The sequence below is a fragment of the Vulpes lagopus genome, chromosome 7 (genome assembly GCF_018345385.1).
Source record: "Vulpes lagopus strain Blue_001 chromosome 7, ASM1834538v1, whole genome shotgun sequence".
NCBI classification, from domain to species: Eukaryota; Metazoa; Chordata; class Mammalia; order Carnivora; family Canidae; genus Vulpes; species Vulpes lagopus.
In genome coordinates this window covers 7057938-7079564 of record NC_054830.1, presented here as the reverse complement: position 1 = coordinate 7079564, position 21627 = coordinate 7057938, and the positions used below count along the sequence as shown (strand labels likewise).

At 51.8% G+C, this 21627-nt stretch overlaps 1 protein-coding gene across 2 annotated transcripts in view; it reads left to right on the top strand.

Moving 5' to 3' along the window:
• Positions 1-247: 247 nt before the first annotated feature.
• OLFM2 (olfactomedin 2) overlaps positions 248-21627 on the top strand; it is a 64079-nt gene continuing 42699 nt past the window's right edge. The window contains exon 1 of one of the 2 annotated variants that reach the window (XM_041763525.1): positions 248-465. In XM_041763525.1, coding sequence (XP_041619459.1) covers positions 403-465 — 63 coding nt within the window. In that variant the 5' untranslated portion in view covers positions 248-402. Of the gene's footprint in view, positions 466-19446; positions 19635-21627 lie in introns of those variants that run through there. The other variant, XM_041763524.1, reaches the window with a different exon arrangement.

Below are 21627 nucleotides of genomic sequence, written 5' to 3'. Positions count from 1 at the left end.
CTCGATCCCCATCCCACCCCCATCTGCAACGTGGGAAAGGTCCTGCGAGGGTGAAATTTACCAACACGTGACGAACCCCTCCCCCATCTCCGTGAGCCACCCCCACGGGGCCTGGTCCCCAGCCCCCCTCCCCGGGCCGGCTCCTCCCCCTTCCCCGCCCCAGACCCACGCGGGGTCGGCGCCCGCAGACGAGCTGGGGGCGGGGCGGGGGGCGGAGCCCGCAACAAAGACTCGGAGCGCGCGAGGGGGGCGGGGGCGGGGCGGAATCCCGGCCGCCGGCGAGGCGGGGGAGGCGGCGGCGAGGGTCGCCCCGGCCGGGCGGGGTCGCGCAAGGTGGCGGTCCCCGCGCCCAGGCGCCGCTCGGGCGGGCGGGGGGCCGGGACGCCGGGCGGGGGGCGCGTCATGTGGCCGCTCACGGTCCCGCCGCTGCTGCTGCTGCTGCTGTGCTCAGGCCTCGCCGGACAGGTAGGGGCCCGGCGGGCAGGTGCAGGCGCCAAGGGCTCCAGGAGGGGCGAGGGTCCTAGAGGGTCCCTACAGAAACGCGATGGGGGGCTCCGCAAGCCCCCCCGGGGCTGAGAGGGGCGGGGGTCGCAGCGGGGGAGGGGCTGGGATGGCCACCCCGGCTTTGGGGAAAGGAAGGGGGGGCTTCACATCCAGCCTCGAGCTGAGATGGCTGGGGGGCACAGTCCAGCCCCAGCTTCGGGGTTCTCAACCTGTCGGTGACCCGGAGCCCACCCCTGCCATCTCCCCGAAGCTGAGTGGGGTTGTGGGGGCAACTTCAGGGGGCCTTGGGCTGTTGCTTACCCTTCGCTCCCCCATTCTGGCAGGAGGTGCCCCCATTCTGCAGCCCCTCTCTCCTCACCTGCACCCCCGGTGTGGGGAAGGGGGCGGGACTCACGTGTGAGTGACTGGTGGGGACGTGTGTGAGGTGCTGGAGGGGTGCTGGGTAAATGTGTGTGTCTGTGTCACGGCTGGGTGTGACAGAGTTTGTGCGCTTGGCTGTGCCTGAGTTGGGATGTGATGGGAGAGGGTGTCTGTACGTGAGGGACAGAGTCCGTGTGTGACAGTGGGAGGCTGTGGCTGGAGGGTTGATGTGACAGTGCGAGGCTTGTGAGCCTGCCACCTGGAGTTGTGTGTCTGTGTGACTGGTGGTGTGACAGCGAGCGAGGATTGTGTTAATCCTGGCGGTATTTGGGCAACTGAAGCTGGGTGTAGAAGTCTGTGCAGAAAGAGCTGTGTGTGTCCCCACGATTCTGTCCATCTGCCCGGGTGCTGCACACAATGTGTGTGACCAGGTGTGTGGCTGTGGGAGAGTTTGGGGTGACCGTGTGCTATTCTGTGCCTTTGAGCAAATCACTCCAAGAGGGAGGGTTGAAGAGCAGGAGCTGTGTGTGCAAACGTGCACATCCATGCATCTGTGTGTGTGTGTGTGTGTGTGTGTGTTGGTGCCTTGTACTCTCCATTCATGCTTTCACAGAAACAAGTCTTCCTTCTCCTAGTAGCCCCATCTCTTGGGCAGGCTTAGGGGGCCTTGCAAAATGGGAATGGGTGTCCCAGTTTTCTTCAGCTGTTGGGAAACCTCTTTTCTCCTCCATCTTGGACGTCAGCGCCTCCTCAAGTTCTCAGATCCGTAGGAGCTCGGAGAGAAAGCTGGAATCTAAAATAATAATTATAATACAGCTAACATTTATTAAGTGCTTATTATGTGCTGGGCGCCGCTTCAAGCACATGGTATGAAAGAAGGCATTTAACCCTGCTGGCACCTACTGGTGGGCGTTCCTGTTACCTTCATTTTACAGACAGAGAAACTGAGGCACGGAAAAGTTAAGTGGCTTGTCAGGCTCAGGTAGCTCAGGAGTGGCAGAGCTGGGATTGAACAAAAGGCAGTCTAGTTCCTAAACCCACACACGTTTACCTTCCTGTTAAATAATCCACTTCACAGGTGTGGACAGTGCCTGTGTAGAAACTAGAAGAGTTTTTTGGTTTTTTTTTTAGGTAAAAGCTCAGAGGAAAAACAGTCCTGGCACCTTCTCTTGCCCGGTCCAGAGAAGAAAGGAATCAGACCCTTCTAGGCACCCCAGGGGGCGTTGGGAGCCCTGGAGGTCACTCCTAAATAGGACCTCCAAGCCATAGGGAGAGGTTGTGGGGTCCCATCCCTCCGCTCCGTTCTGGTTTCCCCATCTCAGGACCCACATTCTGGCTGGGATGGGAAGTGTGCTCAGTACCTGGCATCAGACCGCACACAGTAGATGCTCAATTGATCTATCAGCCAGAGAGAAGAGAGACCAAAATTGCCTTAAGGTAGAGAGAATGCTGGCAAAAAATGGACCGGGAGTGAAGGTAAATTTGGTTTCCCTGGGAATCACCACCTCGGGATTCTCCTCCCCCCTTGCTGGAACCTGGGGAGCTCTGGATTTTTCGACCTGTCGCCACGATTGGCCGGTGGTGCAGGAGAAGGCAGTGGAAGGTGCTGTTGGGGGTTGAGTTTAGAGACCCCTGGATGGAGAGGGAGCCCTGTGGGGCCGGCGCCAAGCGGGACTGCTTGGGGGCGGGGCTAAGCTGGGTTCGGAAGGCGGGGCTAAACGCTGGGTGGGGCGGGGCTAAACTGGGGTAAATCGGTTGGGGCAGGTGGGGTCCTGCAACTGGCTGCAGTGCCTCCAGGCGGCCACCCTGGGTACTGCAGCGTCACAAACTGGTCTCTGCCCCTAGCGGCCCACCCAGCCTGGCGCCCCAGAGAAGGAAAGGCTCTGAAGAACGAGTGCGTGTCCCCTCTCTACCCCCCATCTCTTCCCAGAGCCCCCTCCTCAGACCCTGATGGGCCCTGGGCTCCACCAGGGGTCCCTGCTAGAAATCCTTCATTTGTCCTTTCCATCAACAGATGCGATTAAGCATTGGGATGATAGCCATGAACCAAGTTGTCAAATCCCTGCCCTCCTGGAACTGATCGTCTGACGGGAGAAACAGGCAGGAACTGAATAAATATATAATACAGTGTCAACAACGGAATGAATATATAATACAATGCAAGTGGTGTGAAGAATAAAAACACGGGATAAAGGGGATTAAAGAGTGATTGTGGTGGTGTGGTGTGGGTGGCTATTTTAACAGGTGCGGTCAGAGACTGTCTCAAAGGAGGTGGTATTTGAGATGACCCCTGAAGGAGGTCAGAGAGGATGCCTTCTGAATATCCAGGGGAAGGGCGTTCAAGGCAGAGGGAATAACAAGTGCAAAGGCCCCGAGGTGAGAGCATCTTGGTATATTTGAGGAGCAGCAAGGAGGCTGGTGTGTCTGGAGAGGAGTGAGGGGAGGGGAGGTTGGGGGGGAAATGAGGCCAGGTAAGCCGGGAGGGGCCAGACCAAGTGGGAACCTGTGGGCTATAGACAGGAGTTTGGATTTGACCCTGAGGACAGGAAGTGGCACTGGTCAGAGGAGTCATCCATCCATCCATCCTTCTACCTAGGGTCTGTGTCCGATGTTCTGGGTCTGGCCTGTGTGTGCCTTGGAGACTACCAGGTAGCTTTCCCTGTGGGAAATATGCCCACTTCCTGACTACTGAGAAGCCCTCCCTAAGATCTAGCTATAGATCTGGCTTAGCCACTCTCTGGATTGGAAGTCATCTCTTCCCTGGGGTCCCCACAGGATGCGAGAGGAGGAGGAGTTCAGTTTGTACTGCATACCTCAGGGCCTTTGCACTTGCCATTCCCTCTTCCTGGCATGCTGTTCCCTTCCTCTCCTTTGATTTAAATGACACCTCCTCCAAGAGACCCACCTTGACCAACCATCTAAAATAACCTCCCCACAGCCACTCTCTGAGTTCTTATTCTATTATTTTTCTTCATAGCCTGTCGGTACCTCTCCACAATTTGTTTATTCATTCATTGTCTGTCTCCCCCTAGAGTGGTAACTCATCGGGATCTAATGGGCTTTGTTGTGTCTCTGGTGCCTACCACATAGACACACACAGAGCCTGGCACACAGTAGGTTCTTAACAGACACCTGTTAAAATAAAAACTTGAGGGATCCCTGGGTGGTGCAGCGGTTTAGCGCTTGCCTTTGGCCCAGGGCGCGATCCTGGAGACCCGGGATCGAATCCCACGTCGGGCTCCTGGTGCATGGAGCCTGCTTCTCCCTCTGCCTGTGTCTCTGCCTCTCTCTCTCTCACTGTGTGCCTATCATAAAAACAAAACAAAACAAAACTTGAGGGGCACCTGAGTGGCTCAGTCAGTTAAGCTTCTGCCTTTGGCTCAGGTCATGATCCCGGGGTCCTGGGACAGAGCCCTGCATCTTGCTCCCTGCTCAGCGGGGAGTCTGCTTCTCCCTCTGCCCCTCACCCCATTCTCTCTCTCAAATAAAGACAGTCTTAAAAATAAATAAATAAATAAATAAATAAATAAATAAATAAATAAATAAATAAAAACAAACTTGAATGAATGGCTGAATCTCCCTCCTCCTCCCACAGAGTCTCTTTGTTTCTCAAACAGTGAGACTCTTGTACTAAAGGGGGCGGGCGGTGAGGGACCAACTGTCCCCTTGGGCGATCCCCTACCCATTTCAAATCAGCCACTGCTCTTGGATCAGAAGCATCAGGAAAACCCATCGTCTTCTTTTTTTTTTCTTTTATGATTTAATTTATTTATTCATGAGAGATAGAGGGTGGTGGGCAGAGACACAGGCAGAGGGAGAAGCAGGCTCCTCACTCAATGTGAGACTCGATCCCAGGACCCCAGGGTCACAGCCTGAGCCAAAGGCAGACACTCAATCTCTGAGCCACCCAGGCTTCCCAATCCATCTTCATCTGTGCCTCAAATTCCACCATTACAGGGCACCACAATTTGGGGTTAACACCCTGTTCTCCTGGGTTCCTTTAGAAAATGTTAATGTCCCAGGTGGAGGGAAGTAAAAGGAAGTCTTGAGGACTCTCTGATAAGTGAATTGGACATTTTCTTCCTAGGGAAGGGGGGGTGGGGGTGGGGTGGAATGTCAAGCCCCGGCTCCAGATGAAAGAGCTGGGGTGACACCTAGTGGTAAAATGAGGTTTGTGCAGAGATTGTGTGTGTCCCTGTGGCTCTGGTGAAGGTGCGCACGCCAAAGGCATGTCTGTGCCAGGGTAGGGCAACTGAGTCACTAGCCACAGGTGCAAAATTGAAGGGGATGCCAAAGAAAAAAGTCAGAAATCAAAATAAGTAATATTTAAAAAAAATCAAAATGAATGCAAAAATATCTGCTACGGGGGTGCCTGGGTGGTGCAGTCGGTTAAGCAGCTAAGCGTCTGCCTTTGGCTCAGGTCATGATCTTGGGGTCCTGGGAGGGAGCCCTGCATCGGACTCCGTGCTCAGTGGGAGTCTGCATCTCCCTCTCCCTCTGTCCGTCTCCTCCCCCATCCCTGCTTGTCCTCTCTGCTCTCTGTCTTAAATAAGTAAATAAAATCTTTAAAAAGTCTGTGATACAAAATATCAAAATTTTGATATTTTAAACAAACACAGGAACTCACCCTGCACTTGAATGACTCACATCACTTGCCTCACTACCCCTGGGCCTACAGGAGTTCATCTGTGGCATCGATGGGTGTGTCTGTGTGTGTGTGTGTGTGTGTGTGTGTGTTTTAGAACCACAGACTTGGCATTGACCACGCTGGGCACAGGGACACGTTTGTGCCATAATCCTGTTTGTGGGTATGTGTACACAGTGACTCTTGTCATATGGGTTGACCATGTGCCTGTGGATGGGTTTCTCATGAGCCTGGCATTTGGGATGGGCAATGACTTTTGTCCCCAGAGTTCAGCGTCAGTGCCCGGGAGGCAGTAAGTTGCTGTTTTCACTTATTCTTGCACTCAGTGTTCATTTGGAAAGCGCTCATTGGGAGTCTTCTGTATTTTGAGCCTCATGCCAGACAACAATGTCTGGGTGACGACGTGAGCTCTTCAGGGGTGGGATGGAAGATTTAACTTCTCGGAAGCTGAGTCTGGCTGTGCAGGGAGAAGGGAGTTGTGACAGAGCGAGAGAGTTGTTCCCACTTTTTGAGACCTCTTGTCTGAGAACACCGATATGTCTTCCTGCCCAGCGGAGGGCTGGTGCATCTCACAGCTTCATCTATCCAGAGCTCAGCCACGCACCAAGGAGAAATCAGGAAGAGCTGAGAGGAGTCAGAGTAGAGTCTGTGAAGTCTACGTGCAGAAGCTTATTTGCCTTGCTTCTGGGAGCCCCTGGATGCTCCCTCGGTGCCTGTTTACTCTTACTTTACACATAGTTCTAGCCACCTGGGCAGCTAGCATCTCAGCCCTGTTTAGCAGATGAGTCAACAGGAGGTCACAGCGTGAAAAGAAAGAAACCAAAGGCAAAGTCAGTTGAAGCCACTGAATGAAATGGCAAATCGCTCCTCACCTTTGAGGCTCATGATAGGCACATGATAAACCAGATTCTTTCTTTTCCTAACGTCTCAAGTCATTTCTACATGAAAGACACCAAGCAAGCCATTGGGCACATGGAAGCGTGTGGCACAACCCACCGTGGAGTAGTTCTCAGGACTAAGTGAGGGTGTGTGGGTCTGTGTGTGTTTATTTTTTTTTAATTTTTAAAGATTTTATTCATTTATTCATGAGAGACACACAGAGAGGCAGAGACACAGGCAGAGGGAGAAGCAGGCTCCATGCAGGGAGCCTGATGTGGGACTTGATCCCGGGACTCTAGGATCATGCCCTGCGGGGAAGGCAGGCACTAAAGTGCTGAGCCACCCAGGGATTCCCTGAACTTCTGTCTATTAAACAACCCCTCATTCCCTTCTCCGGCCCCCGCGAACCCCCTTCTGCTTTCTGTGTCTTTGATTTTGACTACTCTAGGTACCTCCTATGAGTGGAATCATGCAGTATTTGTCTTTTTGTGACTGGCTTATTTCACTCCACATTCGTGTCCTCAACGCTCATCCCACGATGTGGCAGGTGTTAGCATTTGCTTCCTCTTGAAGGCTGAATAGGATTCCATTGTATGGACGTTTTGTTTCTCCATCCTTCAGTAGACATTTGGGTTGCTTCCACCTTTTGCCTATTGTGAATGGTGCCGCTGTGAACAGGAGGTGTGGATATCTCTTTGGGACCTCACTTCTGACTCTTTCGGGTGTGCACCCATAAGTGGGATTGCCGCCATACTACACTGTTATACATTCCCACCAACAGTGGGGCTCCAGTTTCTCTACATCCTCGCCAAGTTTCTATTCTATTATTTTTCTTCATAGCCTGTCGGTACCTCTCCACAATTTGTTTATTCATTCATTGTCTGTCTCCCCCTAGAGTGGTAACTCATCGGGATCTAATGGGCTTTGTTGTGTCTCTGGTGCCTACCACATAGACACACACAGAGCCTGGCACACAGTAGGTTCTTAACAGACACCTGTTAAAATAAAAACTTGAGGGATCCCTGGGTGGTGCAGCGGTTTAGCGCTTGCCTTTGGCCCAGGGCGCGATCCTGGAGACCCGGGATCGAATCCCACGTCGGGCTCCTGGTGCATGGAGCCTGCTTCTCCCTCTGCCTGTGTCTCTGCCTCTCTCTCTCTCACTGTGTGCCTATCATAAAAACAAAACAAAACAAAACTTGAGGGGCACCTGAGTGGCTCAGTCAGTTAAGCTTCTGCCTTTGGCTCAGGTCATGATCCCGGGGTCCTGGGACAGAGCCCTGCATCTTGCTCCCTGCTCAGCGGGGAGTCTGCTTCTCCCTCTGCCCCTCACCCCATTCTCTCTCTCAAATAAAGACAGTCTTAAAAATAAATAAATAAATAAATAAATAAATAAATAAATAAATAAATAAATAAAAACAAACTTGAATGAATGGCTGAATCTCCCTCCTCCTCCCACAGAGTCTCTTTGTTTCTCAAACAGTGAGACTCTTGTACTAAAGGGGGCGGGCGGTGAGGGACCAACTGTCCCCTTGGGCGATCCCCTACCCATTTCAAATCAGCCACTGCTCTTGGATCAGAAGCATCAGGAAAACCCATCGTCTTCTTTTTTTTTTCTTTTATGATTTAATTTATTTATTCATGAGAGATAGAGGGTGGTGGGCAGAGACACAGGCAGAGGGAGAAGCAGGCTCCTCACTCAATGTGAGACTCGATCCCAGGACCCCAGGGTCACAGCCTGAGCCAAAGGCAGACACTCAATCTCTGAGCCACCCAGGCTTCCCAATCCATCTTCATCTGTGCCTCAAATTCCACCATTACAGGGCACCACAATTTGGGGTTAACACCCTGTTCTCCTGGGTTCCTTTAGAAAATGTTAATGTCCCAGGTGGAGGGAAGTAAAAGGAAGTCTTGAGGACTCTCTGATAAGTGAATTGGACATTTTCTTCCTAGGGAAGGGGGGGTGGGGGTGGGGTGGAATGTCAAGCCCCGGCTCCAGATGAAAGAGCTGGGGTGACACCTAGTGGTAAAATGAGGTTTGTGCAGAGATTGTGTGTGTCCCTGTGGCTCTGGTGAAGGTGCGCACGCCAAAGGCATGTCTGTGCCAGGGTAGGGCAACTGAGTCACTAGCCACAGGTGCAAAATTGAAGGGGATGCCAAAGAAAAAAGTCAGAAATCAAAATAAGTAATATTTAAAAAAAATCAAAATGAATGCAAAAATATCTGCTACGGGGGTGCCTGGGTGGTGCAGTCGGTTAAGCAGCTAAGCGTCTGCCTTTGGCTCAGGTCATGATCTTGGGGTCCTGGGAGGGAGCCCTGCATCGGACTCCGTGCTCAGTGGGAGTCTGCATCTCCCTCTCCCTCTGTCCGTCTCCTCCCCCATCCCTGCTTGTCCTCTCTGCTCTCTGTCTTAAATAAGTAAATAAAATCTTTAAAAAGTCTGTGATACAAAATATCAAAATTTTGATATTTTAAACAAACACAGGAACTCACCCTGCACTTGAATGACTCACATCACTTGCCTCACTACCCCTGGGCCTACAGGAGTTCATCTGTGGCATCGATGGGTGTGTCTGTGTGTGTGTGTGTGTGTGTGTGTGTGTGTTTTAGAACCACAGACTTGGCATTGACCACGCTGGGCACAGGGACACGTTTGTGCCATAATCCTGTTTGTGGGTATGTGTACACAGTGACTCTTGTCATATGGGTTGACCATGTGCCTGTGGATGGGTTTCTCATGAGCCTGGCATTTGGGATGGGCAATGACTTTTGTCCCCAGAGTTCAGCGTCAGTGCCCGGGAGGCAGTAAGTTGCTGTTTTCACTTATTCTTGCACTCAGTGTTCATTTGGAAAGCGCTCATTGGGAGTCTTCTGTATTTTGAGCCTCATGCCAGACAACAATGTCTGGGTGACGACGTGAGCTCTTCAGGGGTGGGATGGAAGATTTAACTTCTCGGAAGCTGAGTCTGGCTGTGCAGGGAGAAGGGAGTTGTGACAGAGCGAGAGAGTTGTTCCCACTTTTTGAGACCTCTTGTCTGAGAACACCGATATGTCTTCCTGCCCAGCGGAGGGCTGGTGCATCTCACAGCTTCATCTATCCAGAGCTCAGCCACGCACCAAGGAGAAATCAGGAAGAGCTGAGAGGAGTCAGAGTAGAGTCTGTGAAGTCTACGTGCAGAAGCTTATTTGCCTTGCTTCTGGGAGCCCCTGGATGCTCCCTCGGTGCCTGTTTACTCTTACTTTACACATAGTTCTAGCCACCTGGGCAGCTAGCATCTCAGCCCTGTTTAGCAGATGAGTCAACAGGAGGTCACAGCGTGAAAAGAAAGAAACCAAAGGCAAAGTCAGTTGAAGCCACTGAATGAAATGGCAAATCGCTCCTCACCTTTGAGGCTCATGATAGGCACATGATAAACCAGATTCTTTCTTTTCCTAACGTCTCAAGTCATTTCTACATGAAAGACACCAAGCAAGCCATTGGGCACATGGAAGCGTGTGGCACAACCCACCGTGGAGTAGTTCTCAGGACTAAGTGAGGGTGTGTGGGTCTGTGTGTGTTTATTTTTTTTTAATTTTTAAAGATTTTATTCATTTATTCATGAGAGACACACAGAGAGGCAGAGACACAGGCAGAGGGAGAAGCAGGCTCCATGCAGGGAGCCTGATGTGGGACTTGATCCCGGGACTCTAGGATCATGCCCTGCGGGGAAGGCAGGCACTAAAGTGCTGAGCCACCCAGGGATTCCCTGAACTTCTGTCTATTAAACAACCCCTCATTCCCTTCTCCGGCCCCCGCGAACCCCCTTCTGCTTTCTGTGTCTTTGATTTTGACTACTCTAGGTACCTCCTATGAGTGGAATCATGCAGTATTTGTCTTTTTGTGACTGGCTTATTTCACTCCACATTCGTGTCCTCAACGCTCATCCCACGATGTGGCAGGTGTTAGCATTTGCTTCCTCTTGAAGGCTGAATAGGATTCCATTGTATGGACGTTTTGTTTCTCCATCCTTCAGTAGACATTTGGGTTGCTTCCACCTTTTGCCTATTGTGAATGGTGCCGCTGTGAACAGGAGGTGTGGATATCTCTTTGGGACCTCACTTCTGACTCTTTCGGGTGTGCACCCATAAGTGGGATTGCCGCCATACTACACTGTTATACATTCCCACCAACAGTGGGGCTCCAGTTTCTCTACATCCTCGCCAACGTTGTTGTTACTACTTGACTTTTTGGCCTTAGCTCATCCCAGTGCATGTGATGTGATCTCTCACTGTGGTTTTGATTTGCATTTCCTGAAGAGTTAGTGATGTCGGGCTTCTCTTCACGTGTTTATTGTTGTTCCTATATCTTCTTCGGAGACTTGTCAAGTGTTTTGTCCAGGTGTTTAGTCTGGTTGTTTTTCTGTTAAGTAAAAGAAGAGAGGGATCCCTGGGTGGCGCAGCGGTTTAGCGCCTGCCTTTGGCCCAGGGCGCGATCCTGGAGACCCGGGACCGAGTCCCACGTCGGGCTCCCGGTGCATGGAGCCTGCTTCTCCCTCTGCCTGTGTCTCTGCCTCTCTCTCTCTTGCTCTGTGTGACTATCATAAATAAATAAATTAATTAATTTAAAAAAATTAAAAGATGAGAGAGTGAGAGGGATGGGCTGGGAGGAGGGGCAGAGGGAGAAGGAGAGAGAAGCTTACACAGGCTCTGCGCTGGGCACAGATGCAGGGCTTGATCCCACCACCCTGAGATCATGACCTGAGCTGAAATCAAGAGTTGGACACCTAATCCACTGAGCCACCTAATCCACTGAGCCCCTAAGTAAAAGTTTTTAAAGCCAGGAATGAGATCTGGTTGGATCTGGGTGAGGGCCAGAGCCTCTGGCTATAACATGGAAGACCCTGGAATCAGAGATTAAAGGGATAAAGCCAGAATCACGTCAGGAACTGACAAGGCATGAGGCAAATTGGTGGCAGCCAGAGGCCTAGCAGGACTAACATTTGGGGAATGGAAGGAGTGTACCTCTCATTGTCTGGGGTCTGAAGTCCTTGACAAAGACAACCATCTCCTTCCCAGTCTCCTCCTGGAATTCTGAACCAGGCAGGAAAGTGGAGATGACAAGAGGGGTGTGGGGCCCCGAGACTTTTGGGGAGACAAAAGCGAGACGTGTTTCAACACCATTCCCAAACACTTGCTATCACCAAGCAGAATGCTGAAAGCAGGCGTAGGCTAGAAGATTAACGCCGTTTGTGTTCTGAGGCGTGCAAAGCTGCGTCTGTGCGAACACAAATTCATGCCTTTCTTACGCGTGGATGAAAGAGGCCACGTGGCAAAGAACACTTAGTTTTGCTTGGCTTGTGTTTTGTTTTTGTTTTCTTTTTTGGTTTGTGGTTCTTAGCTTTTCTACCAGAAAGTCCTATCATTTTTACTTGCTGCACATCAAACACGGATGGAACTTATACCTGAATTCATATATTTGAGTAAATTTTCTTCTTGACATAAAGCCTATCGAGAGAGAAGTGTGCAGATCATAAAGAGGCAGCTTGATAAATTGTCTCGAAGTGACATGGTGTTACCAGCACCAGGTAAAAAAAAAAAAAAAAAAAAAAACTTTTCAAAAATCCAGAAGCCCCCCCCCATACGCCTTCTAGTTTACACCTGCTCCCCAAGAGTTACTGCTAAGCTAATGCTCCCGAGTTCGACCAGCTTTGTAATTTTTTTTTCCAGCTTTGTAATTTAATGAAGTCATGAGGTATGTTGTTTTTGCAGCCCAGCTTGTTTTGCTTAACATTATGTTTGTAAGATGCCACCATAATACTGCTTGGTGTTCGTTGCCTGTTTTCGTCATTTTATGGCATTCCATTATGTGGTTATACCATGATATATTTGTTCTACAGTTTCTGGGCATTTGGGTTGGTGAAGTTTGTGGCTGGCACAAACAGCGCTGATAAGAAATATTCTGACACTGTCTTCAGCGAATGCTCGTTGGCATTTCTTTTGGGGACTGGTAAATACTGATTCATTGCATTGGATCATCACAGGTTTAGATTTCTCCAAGCCTCTGGTCACAGTTTTATCGACCAAACAACATGCCACCTAGTTTTATGTATGTTTCTGCTTAAAAACACCTTATTCAATATACATTGTTGATTGATTAGCATCAAACTCATGGCCAAAAGCATTATAACTCACTCCTGAACGAAGCCTATTGACAAGATGTATTTTCTCCAAAGACATGTCACAGCCTGCTTGCACTTAGAAACACTTACACAGCACTTAGCACTGTGCTTGGAGGCCACTTAAAATAGTGAAATCACTAAAAAAAAAGCACACGAAAATGTGAAAACCTTGGCACTAAAAAGCCAGTGAAAAAGATGGTTGTGTACAATTCTCCTCCTAGGTATGTATATGCAGTTGAGTCTCATTATTTGCGGGTTCCACATTGGCAAACTCACCTACTCACTACAATTTATTTGTAACCCCAAAATCAATACTCATGGGGCCTTTGTGGTCGTTTGTGGACGTGCACGCAGTGGCAAAAAGTGGAGTCACCAACATGCTGAAACAAGCAGGCAGAGTATGGTCATGTTGGATTTCAGTTGGGAGTCTGTGCTTTGGTGACCCCATTTTTTTTCTGCCACTGCGTGCACGTCCACAAACGACCACAAAGGCCCCATGAGTATTGATTTTGGGGTTACAAATAAATTGTAGTGAGTAGGCGAGTTTGCCAATGTGGAACCCGCAGATAATGAGACTCAACTATATATACCTCGGAGAATTGCTGAGTTGTAGCAGAGGAATAAATTGAGCTTCAGGAGATACTCCCAGTCTTCCAAAGTTCCAGACTCTTCAATTTTTCCATGTACTCCTCCACCTGTAGTGTATGAGCATTCCAGCTGCTGCACATCATCACCAGCACTTGGTGTTGTCTTTCCTTTTCCCTTTAGAGAGTGTGGTGGGTGTGTAGTGGTAGCATGTTTTGGATTTAATTTACCTTTCCTGATGATTGATATGAAATACTTTTTCACTTGTTTATCGATCACTCAGTGTTCCCTTTTGCGAAATGCGCTATTATGCTGCCTGCCTTTTTCTTACTGATTTGTAGGAATGTGAGTGTGCCTGTGTATCCAGATTTTATATCTGTATCTGTATCTACCTACACTTATCTTCTATAGATTAAATAAGATACGAGTCCTCTGTTGGACGTAAGGATTGCAAATATCTTCTCCCATTCTGTGGCTTGTCTTTTCATTCTCTTAATGGAGCCTTTGATCAATAGAATGTCTTAATTTTAATGTAGCTCAAATAATATTTTTCCCCTTTAAGGTGAGTGCTGGTTAGTGTCCTGTTTTAGAAATCTTTGCCTACCCTCAGAGTAATGAAGATGTTCTTTTTTTTTTTTTTTTGATGTTCTTCTATATTTTCTTCTAAAAGATTTATTGTTTACTTTTCACAATTAGATGTACAGTCCATCTGGAATTGATTTTTGCATAGGATATGAGGTAGGGATCAACATTTATTCTTTCCCCTGTGAATATAGGCCCAGTTGACCCAGCACCATGTAGACTCTGGAGCCTGACTGTCTAGGACAGTATCCTGAGGGCCTTTGGAAAATTTAGCATCTCCGTGCCTCTGTTTCCTCATTTTAAAGATGGGAATTGTAATCCTATCTACTGCTACTCAGTGATAGTCCGAGGGTTTAAGTGAGTTATTACATGTACATTGCTGCAAATGATACCTAGCGTGTATAAGTATTCAGTAAACCTTAACAACCATGGTTATTATTTCTGACAGTTGTCAGCTTTTTCCCTCCGGAGAATTTTCAGGTCAGGGAAAAAAAACATTTCTTTTCGTGGCTCCTGATTCTGGAGCATTCAGGTTGCTCTAACAGAATACCATTGACTGAGTGGCTCATAAACAACAGACATGTATTTCTCACAGTTCTGGAGGCTGAAAAGCCTATGATCAAAGTGCTGGCAGGTTGGGTGTTTTCTCCCTGTGTTCTTATATGGTGGAAGGGAGATGGAGCTCTCTGAGGTCTCTTTATAAGGATACTAATCCATTCCTGAGAGTGGAGCCACCCTCATGACCTAATCACCTCCCACAGACCTCATCTCCAAATACCATCACGCTGGGGATTAGGTTTCAACATAGGAGTTTGGGGGAGGAGGGCACACAAATATTCAGCCTAAGACACTCCCCAACACCATGCTGAGAGCGATGATGGTGATGGAGAAGAAGGGATACTTTCTTGGGGCTCCTCGCTGGCTCAGTTGGAGGAGCATGTGACTCTTGATCTCAGGGTCGTGAGTTTAAGCCCCACATTGGGTGTAGAGATGACTTACATAAATAAATATTAGGGCTCCTGGGTGGCACACTCAGTTAAGTCTTCAACTCTTGGTTTCAGCTCAGGTCGTGATCTCAGGGTCGTGAAATCCATCCCTGAGTTGGACTCCATGCTCAGCAGAGAATCTGCTTAAGACATGCTCTCTCCCTCTGCCCCTCCCCCATTCTTTCTCTAAAATAAATAAATAAATAAATAAATAAATAATATATATATATTTAAAGAAGGGATACTTTCTGGAGGCATTTTTGCATCAAGATCAGCGAGCATTGGGATGCTTGGGTGGCTTAGTGGTTGAGCCTCTGCCTTCAGCTCAGGACATGTTCCTGGGGTTCAGGATCAAGTCCCATATTGGGCTCCTTGCGGGGAGCTTGCTTCTGCCTATGTCTCTGCCTATCTCTCTCTCTGTGTCCCTCATGAATAAATAATAAATAAAAATCTTAAAGATCAGAAGGCATTGGTGCTAGTTTGGATGGAATGGGAGAAGGAAGAGTAAGGGAGGCACAATCTGTAGTTTCTGAGGGTATATCTGGGCCAAGACCAGGGGAGGCACAAGGAAACTGGGGCACAACATTTAAGGACTCATTTTCACATCAGTGCAGTTGCAGGGCACCTCAAGGGAGGGGGCTTGAAGGCAAAATTTAAGAATGCCGTGCTTAACAGTTTTATTGAGGTATAATTTACACACCATAAAATCTATCTGTTTAAGTGTGCAATTCGGTGACTTTTTAGTAAATTTGCAGAGTTGGCCAAACATCATCCCAATCCAGTTTTAGGACATTTCCATCACCCCCAGAAGATCCTTCATGCCAATTTGCAGTCCAGACCCACAGCCACCCCCAGTTACAGGCAATCACTAATCTAATTTCTGTCTCTGTTGGTTTGCCTTTTCTGGACATTTTGTGTAGATGGAATCATACAAAATGTGGGTTTTTTTTTAAGGTTTTATTTATTTGAGAGACAAAGAGTGTGTGCACGAGCCGGGAGAAGGGCGGAGGGAGAAAAGAAGCTGACTCCCAGCTGAGGATGGAGCCCCACATGGGCTCCCAGATCCTGGGATCATGATCTGACCTGGAGGCAGATGCTTAACCAACTGAGCCACCCAGGCACTCCAAAATGTGGCCTTTTGTATCTGGTTTCTTTCACTTAGCAAAATATTCTCGAGGTTCATCCATGTTGTAGCCTATATCTGTAGTTTGTTCCTTTTTATTGCTGAATAACATTCCCATGTATGGATGTGCCACAATTTATCCATTCACTAGTTGATGGGCATTTGGATGGTTTCATTCATGATGAAAAATGGTGGCAGGAATATTCACATACATATGGACATATGCACTTATATCTCTTGGTCAGATGTGTTTGTTGGGTCTTATGGTAAGTTTCCGTTTGACTTCTTAAAGATTTTATTTATTATTTATTATTTATTAATTTTAGGGAAAGAGTGTGAATAGGGGTAGGGAGCAGAGCGGGCAGGGGAGGGAGGGGTAAAGAATTTCAAGCCGACTCATGCTGAGTGCAGAGCTGGATGTAGGACTTTTATCTCATGACCCTGAGATCATGACCTGAGCTGAAACCAAAACTCAGATGCTCAATGGACTGAGCCACCCAGATGCCCCTGTTTAATTTTTTAAGAAATGGCTAAATTGTTTCTCAAAGCGGTTGCGACATTTTATATTCCCACTAGGGAATAGGTTCCCATTTCTCCACATCATCACCAGCACCGCCTTTCTGACTGAAGTTGTTCTGGTGGGTGTCATGTGCTGTTAGTCCTGTGAAACAGAAGTGGGAATGTCCAAGAAGCAGATGGGCTGGTCTGAACTCCAGCTGGAGATCTGAGCTGTAGACATACCTTTGGGAGCCTCAGCCTCATTTTGTCAGTCAACTAACAACAATTTTTGAGCACCTACTATGTACCAAGTACCATTCTAAGCCCTGGGGTTTCAGCTGTGATAAATACAGCCATGTGGGTACCCTTGTGAAATTGAAGGTGTAGTGGAGGAGACAAACCATAGACCAATAAAAGTAATCTCTCTCTTTCTCCTTCTGCTCCTTCCCTCACCCACAGGCTCCCCCGCAAAATAAGTTCATAAATCTTAAAAAAAAAAAAAAAGTAGTGTTCTGGGTAGAGTGGACAGCAATGCACAGCAACCACAAAGGTCCCAAGGTGGGAATGTGCCAGATAGAACCAGAACTTTGGGAGTGGGTGTGATGATCCAGGGACAGGTTGAGCCGAGTAGCGACCCAGGACAAAACCCGGTGAGATATAGACATTTAGGGAGAAGGCAGGAGACAGTGATGATGCAGCCAGAGAGGTGCAAGCGGAGCTAGGAAATGATACGTTGTCTCTGAAATCTAAAAAGAAATTACTCTCGAAAAAGAGGAAATGATCCATGAAGACTAACCTGTGAGATAACTAATGAGGGCTCATGTGAGGCTGTGGGATAGGCAAATTGGAAGATCACTGCTGCCTTTTGGTGAGAGGAGTTTGGAAGCATTCAGGAGGCAGGGGGTGGTGAGGCAGTAGAGACAGCAAATGCAGGTGTGAGCCTAGACCATTCCTTGGAGGAGCCTGACTGGAAGGAGCGAGGGCAGTTTCCCCCAGCAACCAATGGTGAGGGAGTGAGAGAGTATCAGAGGGTTCCAAATTTTCTAAGCTCGGGGATCCTGGAGTGCAGTGATTTTGGAGTCTGAAATCAGACGGACCTGGGTTAAAATCCTGAGCCCCTACTTACCAGCTGGGTCACCTTGACTTGGTCCCCTCTCCTCTCTGAGCCCAGTTTCCTCACCTGCAGATAGGGACGTTGCTGTCCTTTTCATGGGAGGTTGCAGCTGGTGCTCAGCCAGCACATTTGCAAAGTGTTCAGCACTTGTAAATGCAAGCTGTAGTACAAGGAGGCAAGGACACATCTCATTTTTTTTTTAAAGCTTATCATCAGTCGCAAATAATAACAATGGCAGCTACTATTTATGAAACGCTTAGCATGTCCCAGACACCCTGCAAAGTACTTTGCAAGCACGTCACCCCTCCTCCCCGGCGCTCCCCCAGCTCACTCTGTTCTGACTACACTGGCCTGTCCTTTGAACACTTATGTTCCTGCCCCAGGGCCTTTGCACTGGCTGTTCCCTTTGTCTGGAACTCTTCCCTCATGTATCCAAATGGCTCCCTCCCTCCCTCACCTTCTTCAGGTCTCTGCACAACCATCCTGACTAAAGTTTACTCTCGGCCTTAGTCCAGATGCCCCTTCCTCCCCATAGCCTCTGTATTTTACCCCCCCCCCCCCACCTTGTCTGTCTTGCCCCATAGAATGTTCAGCCCCACAAAGGCAGGCGTTTTTATCTGTTGTTAAAGGTGCGTTGCCCACGGTAGATGTTCCACGTAGTAGATGTTCAATAAATCTTTCACTTGATTCTCCGGACACTCGAGCCCGTCACACATACTAGGTACACGGGACCTCACAACCACCCACATTGCAGATGAGGAAACTGAGGCGGAGACGTCTTTGTCGGGGGTCCCAGAGGGTCAGCACCTGCCTCTGGGTGTTGAGCTCCGAGAAGGGGCAGCGCCAGCCCCCGCCGCGGCGTTCAGCGCCCTCCCTCGCGACCCTCGGCGCGCGGCCACTGCCCGGGAAAGGCCTGAGTCATCGCCGCCTCCAGACGGCGGCGGCCGCGGGCTGCGGGCGGCGGCGGCGGCGGCGGCCCGGGCGGCGGCGCGAGGTGATGCGGGGACGCCGGGAGGGGGCGTGAGTGCAGGGAAAACAGAGGAAATTAAACCCCGCCGGGCGCTCCCCCCCGCGGCCGGCTGCTGCGCCGGCGGGTGGGCGCCTCTGCACGGCCGCTCGGCGCGAGGGGCGGACCCGAGTCCGCGGCCCCGGGCAGGTCCCGCGTGCAGGTCCCCCCGCCCCCCAAGTTCGCGGAGTGAGCGGGGAGAGGCCGGGCTCCCTGTGCCGCCGCCCCGCGTGGCGATGCGCCCCTCGGTGTCCTGGGCGGCCCCGCTGCCGGTGACACCCGCCCGCCGCCGCCGCACCGTCACCCGGGCAGCCGGTGTCCTGCTCCGGACCCGCCACTCTGGGCTTCCCTGGTCCCGAAGCCGCCGAGGGGCCCCGGAGCGGAACCGGGGAGGCCCCTTCCCCGGGGCGGGGGTGAAGCCGCACGCGGTGGCCCCGCGGCCCCGACGCCTGCGCCCCGGACTCGAGAGCGGGCCGGGTCCCAGCCGAAGAGGGTGGGGACTTGCCGCTTCGGGCGGCCCGCGCGGCGGCTGCGGCGGGGCCCGGGGCGGGGGCGGGGGCGGGGGCGGAGGGTGGCGGGTCCCGGGCGCGCCTGGGGGGCGGGAACGCCGCTGGGGGCGGGGCTGGGGGTGCCGCGGCGTGGGGGTGGGGGGGGGCGGGGGGGGGGGCGGGGGGCACCGCCGCGGCAGGGCGGCCCGCTGGGGCCGGGGCCCGGCCGGGCGGCGGCGGCGCTGCGGGGGGCGGGCCGGGCGCCCCCCGCCCCCGCCCCCGCCCCCGCCCCCGCCCCCACCGGGCTCCGGGCCGGAGCCGTGACGTCACGGCGGCTGGAAGTGCCCGGCGCGGAGGCGCGGGAGGGGGCGGGGGGCCGAGCCGCCGCTTTATAAGCGGAGCCCGCCGGGCGCGCCGAGCCGCAGCCCGCGCCCGCGAGCCCCCCGCCGGCCCCGGCCGCGGCCCCCAGCTCGCGCTCGCGCCCCGGGGCGGCTGGGCGGCGAGGCACGGAGCGGCAGGCGGCGGCCGGAGGAGGGACGCGGCGGGCGGCCGCGGGGCATGCGGCGGGGGCGCGATGTCGGTGCCGCTGCTCAAGATCGGGGCCGTGCTGAGCACCATGGCCATGGTCACCAACTGGATGTCGCAGACGCTGCCCTCGCTCGTGGGGCTCAACGGCACCGTGTCCCGCGCGGGCGCCTCCGAGAAAATCGTGAGTGGCCGCGGCGCGGGGGGCGCTCCCGGGGGGCGTGGTGCCGGCGCCGCCGCAGCCCCCGGGGCCCCCGCCCCCCGCCCCCGCCTCCCCGGGCGCCCGGCCGGGGGCGCCCTCCCGGGGCTGGGGCCGGACGCGGGGGAGCCCCGGGACCCCGGGCCCCCCCCCCCCCCCCCGGCGCCCTGTATTCTCCGGATTTTTGCTGCTTCTCACTATTAGTGAGCAGGGTCCGAGCGGCGACAATGTGCCAGGCTCGCGCGGCTCCCCGCGCTGGCGGCAAGGGCTGCGCAACGGCGCGGAGCCCGGCGGAGTGGGGCGGAGCGCGGGGAGCCCGGGCCCGGCGGACCTGGCCTCTGAAGCCGGGAGCCCCGGGTCTCCGAGCGTCCCCACCTCAAGGGTCGCGGACTGTCCGTGTATCTGGAGTCGTCCCGTCTCCCTCCGTCTTTTTCTGTCTCTGTCTATTCTTTCGCCTCTGGTTTGCTTCTCCGTCTCTCCCTGTCTCTGTCTCGATCTCTGTTGCATTGTCTCTCACTTTGTATCTCTTTTTGTCTTTTTCTCTCCCCTGCACCCATCCTGCCCCCCTCCCCCCCACCCCCCAGCCCCAGCAGCTCCTTCCCGGTTACCTGCTTCACCATGTGCTGGATATTTATTCCCAGAACTCGCCCTCTCTCTAGGAGGCAGATGAGTCTCAACACTGGGACAGGGGCGAGGGCTGGCGCTGCCCCCAGAAATACAGGATTGCCCCTTGCCTCATCCCATCCTATCCTCCTCTATCACCTTCATCCTCCAGCTTCCGTGGCCTCAGAGCTTTTTTGGGGGGGGAGGAGGGGTGCGGGAAGACTCAATGGTGATCAGTAATGGTGTTCCTGGTGTCCTGGGGAGAGAGAAGAAGGCAGCCTCCGCTGCAAACTTCCCTCGGTCTCCTCCGGATCCGGCTCTCCCCTCCCATCTTTCCCCCTCTTCAATCGGTTTGCGGGACTCCTCCCAATAGGTGGAACTGGGCTGCGCGGAGCTCCCTCTCCTGCTCAGTGTTTCCCTAACTTCACCAGCTCCCCTGTTCAGCCCCCAGTGGCCACCACACCACTTTCTTTCTCCTTGCTAAGAGGAAAAGAAGTCTCTGCTCCCAAGGGTTGAAGGCAAGGGGGGGGGGGGGGGGGGGCATGCACTGTGTCCAGGCTTTGTCCATCCCCTCGGGGGGAGATGGTATTGGGCTTGGCACTGGTGAGGGCTTTCAGTCCAAATTCTCAGACTTGAAGCTAATGTGTGAAACAGTGTCTTTCTGTGTGTCTGTCACATTGATATTATTCGAGTATATCCTGGTGTGTCTATCTAGGCATGAGTTTTGGTGTGTGAGTGGGGTTGGGTGTGAATTGAGGGAGAAAGTTTATGAGCTTTGCCAGCAGAAGGGTCCAAGTGTGTCTTCCTGTATGTGAAGGTGTGTCCCAGAATGAGTGTGTCCCTGAGTGAGTGCGTCTGGGTGTGGATGTGTCCAAGTGCATATCTGCAGTTCTATGTCCCTGACTGTGGGTTTGTGTGTGTTCCATGAGTTTGTACACATGAGTCTGTGACAGGCTTCTTGCTCTTGCCTTCTGAGGGGGAAGAGAGATGATGTCTCATTGGAATCAGAAGCCAGATTCCCCTCCCCCCCTCACAGAGTGCGGGTCTGTGTAAAAGTGTGCATGTAATATGTGTAACATATGGTGTGTGGGGAAGGTGTACTACATGAATGTGGAAGAGTGTGTCTCTGAGTTACGATTTTGTGTGCACATGCGTCTGTGCTAATATGTATATGTGTGTTTTGTGTGCGTATAAGTATAGACATGTATGTCCTTAGAAGCTGTGCCTATGTGTATATCTGTGAATGGTATGTGTGCCTACCTTGTATGCATGTGGGTGGATTCCTGCATGAATCATGTGTTTTCTGTAAGTGTGTGTGCAAGGATGTGTACCCAAACAGAACTGCTCTTTTTTTTTTTTTTTAAGATTTTATTTA